Below are 7,278 nucleotides of genomic sequence, written 5' to 3'. Positions count from 1 at the left end.
GGGAGTGGCCACTGTGACCAGGTTCGACCAATGAGATGATAGCGGTGGAACGAAGGCGTTTCGATCTGTTCGGAAGAGAAGTTCTCTAACAGCGCGAGCCTCAGCAGTGCTCAGTAAAAGACAGATAGAGAGTCAGGCGGCTGCAAGGGGTGGCAGTACGACCCTCTTTTGGGGGGGTCTGATTATAACAAAATATATACACACATATATGCATGCCCGGGCCGCTAGCTAGCTCATATGACGACAACTGGTCTTTTTAGTAAGCATATAGCTTAATATCTATACATTTAAAATGCCTATCTTACTTTTCCTGATAGACACGTCCGCCTCTATGAATCAGCGCACTTATTTGGGTACGACGTATCTGGACATTGCTAAAGGCGCGGTTGAGATCTTTATGAAGGTAAAGAATAATTTTACCCCGACTTTTTCAGCTTACTGTTGTACCTTGTTGAAGTTGAGGGTCCATATAATGGAAGAAGTCGAAATTAATGTGTATTGTTTCGTTTTCTTTAACAGCTGCGTGCCCGAGACCCGGCTAGTAGAGGCGACAGGTACATGCTAGTTACATTTGATGATCCACCATACGGAGTTAAGGTAAATAAATACTGTTAAATTGTGTTTTAATGTGTTTAAAGCGGATATATTTGTCTGACAATGAGGTTCTACTGTCCCTCTGGTCCGTAGCTGCGGGTTTGGGAGGCCTCCCGGCGGCGAAAACGGCTAATTTTTGTTAAAATACCCGCAGACCCGGAGCAGCGCAACCTCTGAACATGGCGGACATTTTGCTTTTGTGTTGGGAAAGCTCTCAGGCGCTGAGATGGAGGCGGAGAGATTTATTATCCGCTGTGACGTCTTGTGTGACGCTATGATGGGCTAACTCGGCCTGGATTGGACAAGTGCCCCGCACTCTTTTCTCATACCCTCTTTTAGCATCCGCTCTGTGGCTGACCTCTATGCATTCCCATTGGCCAGCAATGGACAGGGCAAATCAAACGTGTTTGATTTGCCAAAGGCCATTACTGAATTTTGCTTAAGCAAGTTAATGTACTGTCCTCAACCTGCTGTCACTTTTAGGAATAAGTACCCTGCTGACATTATGTTGAACCTAAACACCACCACAATCAGAGTACATGCACTTCTCCCCCCCCACCTCCCATTGCCCCGTTCCGAACCAAGCTGCCATAAGTAGTCCTTACATAATAATACTTACACTCTCCTTTGGACTGATCAGGCACGAGGAACTATCCCTCATATGAACATGATTTCAATAAGATGACATAAGACAAGTGGCATACATGACAACAAGGGCGCAAGTACAGCCCAGAGTACAGTAACTGTACAAGATCACATTTAAGACTCTGGGACGTACATGAAAAGTCAATGGCCTGGGCATTCAATAGCCGAGGAAATCCAATGTTTACATAGTGTGTCTAATGCTTAGTTACCACATTGTGTGTATCTCATCCCTCTTCCATGTCGAAATCACACCCTCATGAGTACATCATTCTGAACACGACCTTTAGTGTCTGGTGTTTCGTTCAGGTCATCAGAAAGGTCTGATCGTACCAGTCATCCTGAAAATATTCAGCAGCAATAACGTATAAGTAATTGGAACCATGCTGATGGGACCAAATGGTATCTAGCTACAGCAGACAAGATATCTGTATTGATAGTTATTTTGTTTCTGAGAAGCCATGTGCAAATTTGTAAGACCTCATTCCATCAGAAGATTAACAAATAAGTAAAAGTAACCAAGCATGGTACGCCAGATTAAGTTTTATGTGGACAAACCTGAATGCTTAGGCACACCCTGCCAGCTTTAACAGTGGATAAAATGGACAGAGGCCAAATGATCAAGTAGCATGGCACTGATGCCAGAAGTCGTCGTAGTAGTAGTAGCAGATGTGTGCAAAGAGTACATACATGACCAAGGATTTGTGGGAAGAATGTTTGAGGGCACAAGCCATGCTAAAGTATGTCAGTTATGTGGAAGGGAAGTGGTCACGTGACACACGGGTTAGCATGCTGTCAATATGTAATATAGTCCAAGCTAGCGTGTGTGTGTGTGTGAGAGAGAGGATGGGGATGGGGATGGGGATGGGGATGGGGATGAGGGTGTGTGTGTTTTGGTGACGGGGAAAGTGTTGTCTCTGTATGTAGGAGTATGTGAGTGTGTGTGCTCTGTAGGTCTATGTATAAGGGTGTGTGTGTGTGTGTGCGTGCGCGTGCGCGTGTCTGTGTGTGTATTGCTTGCAGCTGCATGAGCAGTTGTGTGTGCCGTCTGTGTAGTTTCCCATTGACACTGACTCTGCGAGTGGCTTAGTCACAGGCAGTTCATTAGAGCTATTCTCCTGGCTCTTCTCCAGCTTGTCTCTTGGGGGCTTTTTCTGTCTTGCCCGCCCAATGACTGACTGCTTCACCCCCACCACCATAAACCTCTGCCCCCCAAAATCATCTCATCTCCGAGACACAGGGCATCACCCCCTTTAAAAAAAAAGCATCTCTCCAGTTGTTGCAAAAATGTAATCATATTTGCAACACCTCTGTTAAGACAGGCGGATTGAGATGGGTGACTGCACGTGAGTTAGTTTGTGCAGTGCTGGGCTTATTCACTTTAGGCAACTCAGAATACAAACAATCAAGGTTCGTTGTCACTTAAACATTTGTTTTTCAAACAATCAAGCCTCTGGTGACCCCTGTATCCTGTCTTTTGCATTTCCCTCTCCCTGGCTTCTATAGTATTATCAAACCCTTTCGCCTATGTGTTCACCACTGATAGGCTGTTATAAGGAAACGGCAGAGTTTGTTTGTCCTCTCCTCTACCCTTCGTACATGCATCACTGATATGGCAAAAGTGTTTCCCCCAGTTTTCTGCCCATCACTGATAGGGCATTATTATAAGGAAACTCTTTCCCCAGAGTTTTTTCATCCTCTCCTCTCCCGATTTGTTCATCATTGATGGGACATTATACGCAAACTGTTTTACCCCTTTTTTGCCTAGCACTGTGTGGGTCGCACCTGCTCAGACCGGAACAGAATCTGGGTGATTGTAATTCTGGTGTCTGTGAGTGCGAGAGTGGCTTGTTCACGCTGGTGAAATATTCATGAGGCTTTTTCAGCAGCTAATCAGAGAGGAGTTCCACTGAGCCCTTCCATCCTAGTCCCGACAATGCCCTCCTTTCCTCTGTGTGTGTGTTTGTGTGTGTGTGTGTGTGTGTGTGTGTGTGTATGCGAGTGCATGCGAGCGAGCCTTACTTGTTGTCTCATTCCTGGACAAGTAAAACATTATTCTTAGAGCTGCAGTTGATAGGCTGTTTTTCTTTTTCTTTTTTTCCTTTCGTCTTTTCTTTTTCTTTTTTTTTCTGTCTCTGCCCCTTCTTGGCTTGACGACATGCCGTTTGGCAGCCGTTACGTGTTTGCAGAAGCAGTTCATCCACTTATTAATCGAGGGACAGACAAGCGTTAAGGCCAGAGAGAGCGCTCCTCTCCTCTCCTTTCCTTTACTCTCCTTTCTTTTCTTCTCTTCTCTTCTCCTCTCCTCTACACTTCCTCTCTCTCATCTACTCCTCTACTCCTCTCCTCTCATTTCTACTCTATTCATCTCCTCTCTATTCCTTTCATTTCCTTTCCTTTCCTCTCCTCCCCTCTCCTCTCCTCTCCTCCCCTCTCCTCTCCTCTCCTCCCCTCTCCTCTCCTCGTCACATTGCTGAAGTGGCAGGTCACTCGAATTCGCCAAGACGACTAATGACAAAAACACTCAAGTCTCTTAACACCTCAATAGGGGAAGCTGCTGTTGTGTGTGAACATGTGCCAAAGGCAGAGAGGGCTAGGGGAAAATGTTTGTCTTGCTTTTTATCTTTGAGGCAAGAAGGTCACCCTTCGAGCATCCAAACAACCCAAAACATCTGTTCCACAGGCAGCCCACTGAACCAACTGTGCCTCGCTGGTAGGTCAGTCATGGGTGTAGGGCACTCATGGCTAAGCGGTTAGGGTGTCAGACTTGTAGCACAAAGGTTGCCGGTTCGACTCCCGACCCGCCAGGTTGGTGGGGGTAGTAATTAACCAGTGCTCCCTCTTCTCTCCCCACCCCCAATCCTCCTCCATGACTGAGGTACCCTGAGCATGGTACCGACCCGCTGCACTGCTCCCTTGGGCCGCCATTGGGGGCTGCCCCCTTGCACGGTGGTGAGGCATAAATTAAATTTCATTGTGTGCAGTGTGCAGTGTTCACTTGTGTGCTGTGGATTGCTGTGTCACAATGACAATGGGAGTTGGAGTTCCCCAGTTGGGCTTTTCTTGTTGCTTTCAGTGTAGAATTGCTGTTTAATATGACACACGGGGTAGGTAGGTGGATGGGTAGGTGTGTTGCTTCCATGGCTTCGTGTTTACTCTTCAAAAGAAATGAGCGTTGGCTTTTTATCACCTGCTTGGAACTTTTTTGTGTGTACTGTTTGCTGTCTTCCTGACCGACAAGTTGTGCAAATTTAGTGAAACCGAATCCAGCACTGTGGATTGTGGCCTGCCTCTATCTCTCTCTCTCTCTCTCTCTCTCTCTCTCTCTCTCTCTCTCTCTCTCTCTCTCTCTCTCTCTCTCTCTCTCTCTCTCTCTCTCTCTCTCTCTCTCTCTCCGTGCAACCTCTTAGCTGGATGGCTATGGGTGCTTCTTGCAACCTCTGAAAGTGATCAAGTTGACCTAAGAGAGTTGGAGCAAAACAAAAAAAACCTCCCTTGTGAGTGTCACCCGGACATTTCCCTCAAACGTAACACACACACACACACACACACACACACACACACACACACACACACACACACACACACACACACACACACACACACACACACACACACACACACACACACACACGCTGCCTTTCGTGGTCATTACCATACACAGCATGCACGGAAAAGCCCAGGGAATTCTGGGAACCGGACCACTGTAACATTTTGGGTCAGCATGGCCCTTTCCCTGAGCAATCCTACAGTAGATGGTAGTACTGTATCCTACAGTAGAGAGTGGACTACTGAGTAAACCTTGGCACATCTCCCTGCTATCCATCCATTCATCACGCCATCCATCCATCCATCCTGCAACTCTTGTTGAAAATCTGCCAACCCAGTGGTTCCTGTCAAACTGTTAAAGCACTTTGTATTACAGCACAGTCCATACAGTCATGCAGCTCAGTTGTTATTCTTAGCATTTCACACAATAGGATGGCAATGCGTTTTGCAGTCTTTGTGAGGCTGTGTGTGTCTGAGCAGGAAACAAGGTCCTGGCTTAGTCGGCTGATGGCCCAGCCTGTCACCAAACAGTGACAGGGCAACGCTCTCCTCTTGGCCCTTATGTCACACGTACGGCAGAAGGTCACAGTGATGCGTTGATGGTGACAGCGACGCGTTTGCGGACTTCACAAGACCATGGCTAGCTGGCTGGATGGATGGTCTTCCCACACTGCAGAGGTCGTTCAGTTGTGTGCAGCCGTGGCCTAACGGTTAGGGAGTTGGTCTTGGGGTCAGCAAGTTCCACGCTAAAATCCTGTACCAGTACTTGTAGAAGGAGGATTGAGACCCTTCTATACACTTTCCGTGTCTCAAATGGCGCACATATGCACTTCAGGCACTATGTCAGTGCTCCCTACGCACTCAAACATAGTGTCTGAAGTACAAAAGTGCGCCATTTGAGACACTGCAACTCTCTCTATCCATGGCTGATGTGTCCTTGAGCAAAGCACCTAATCCCAACATTGCTCCAGGAACTAAGTGGAATGTAATGTAACCATAGACTGTATGAATGTCACGTTGTGTAAGCAAACTCTGCATTAGGTCCTCAGTTATATATAAATAAACTTCTTCTTACACTACTTTTTATGAAGGAATGTCTACCACCTTGTCATGCTGTTACCATGCCACCCCCCCTCCCTTCCCTCAAGCATGTCCTCCCCTCATACTCGTACTGCTCCCTTGACAACTTTGTCATGACTATCCCCAGCTTACACGTGTTGTGTGATGGGGTTATGTGACAGAAGTTGAATTTCATTGTGTGCACATTGCACTTTAGGGCTGCGAACTGTTGTCGTGTGATTACAATAACCAATGGAACCGACTTTCCCTTTTTTCACTTCACAAAACACTTGTTTTTCTTCTATGCCCCCACATCTCCACCCCCACCCAAGTCATTCACACAGAGTCCATTGACTTTTCTCCGTTGTGTGTGCTGACATTTTGATGTCTTCCTTTTTTTTCTTCTCTCTTCTTTGTCTTTTCTATCTCCCCATCTCTGTCGGTATCGTTCCTTTTCCTGTGCTTGCTGCTTAGTGTTCTTGCCCACGCCTAGCGCTTGCAGCAGCACTCAAAGCACAATGGTGGCTAAGGCCTCAGTCATGGAGAAAGCAACACTGCATTTTTTTCCCCAACGTTCATATAATGTTTTCAAAATCGTTTAATCAACGGGGGTGTGTGTAATAGGGTGGAAATCCACTTCTGATTATTCTCTGGTGCACCCCGTGGGGTATGTTGGCGTAATCGGCTTTCTTTCTCTATGCCGTTTGAATGAAGAATATTTCGCTGTCAACAATCAGATGCAAAAAATTCTTGGACCCTATCTGAAATGTTCACTCATTGGCTGTATGTCACTGGGTGGGAAGTGCATTGGTCCACTTCCTGCTGTGCACTGGGCCATATGCACTTTAGTGATCTGTGGGGGAAAAATCTAACATATTACATTACAATGCATTTAGCGACTTACAAACGAGAACTTAATCAGTAGAATGCAACACTTGGGGAAATACAGAGTAATATACAGGCAGGGTTTAGCAGAGTTGCTAAATGTGGCCCAGCCAGTGGTGGGCAGAGGAAGCCAAGGCCATGGTCTGGGCTGTGGTGGGCACTGGGCAGACACTGGCACAGTCCCTGGCACTGTCCTGCACCCGTTTCCCCATGTCGTCTTCACCATGCCATTCACCCATTCCTTCTCTCTTCCCGCACTCATGCCTTTTGCATTACACTTAGCTGACACTTTTTTAAAAATCCAAAGCGACTTAGTTTTACACAAATTACAGCCCCCTGTATCATTGAGGGGGTTAGGTGTGTTGCTCAAGGGGACTTCAGCCATGGATGGCATGGGATTCGAACCTGCAACCCTTTGACTCCAAGACTGGCTTCTTAATGGCTGCCCCATCCGTTTTTTTTCCATCCATGCTTTTTCCTTCTGTCCTCATCCATTCATTCTTTCCTTCTTTCCTCATCCAGGCTGTCTTTCCTTACCCAAGGCCAGAC

General features: G+C 46.8%; 1 protein-coding gene across 1 annotated transcript in view; it reads left to right on the top strand.

Annotated features, from left to right (window-relative positions):
- The first annotated feature begins 95 nt into the window (after positions 1-95).
- ints6l (integrator complex subunit 6 like) overlaps positions 96-7,278 on the top strand; it is a 55,316-nt gene continuing 48,133 nt past the window's right edge. The window contains exons 1-2 of the mRNA XM_063189809.1: positions 96-403; positions 520-597. Of these exons, the coding sequence (XP_063045879.1) occupies positions 293-403; positions 520-597 (189 nt within the window). The 5' untranslated portion in view covers positions 96-292. The remainder of the gene's footprint in view (positions 404-519; positions 598-7,278) is intronic.

The sequence above is a fragment of the Engraulis encrasicolus genome, chromosome 23, assembly GCF_034702125.1.
Source record: "Engraulis encrasicolus isolate BLACKSEA-1 chromosome 23, IST_EnEncr_1.0, whole genome shotgun sequence".
Classification (NCBI taxonomy): domain Eukaryota; kingdom Metazoa; phylum Chordata; class Actinopteri; order Clupeiformes; family Engraulidae; genus Engraulis; species Engraulis encrasicolus.
This window is presented reverse-complemented; position numbering and strand designations above follow the sequence as displayed.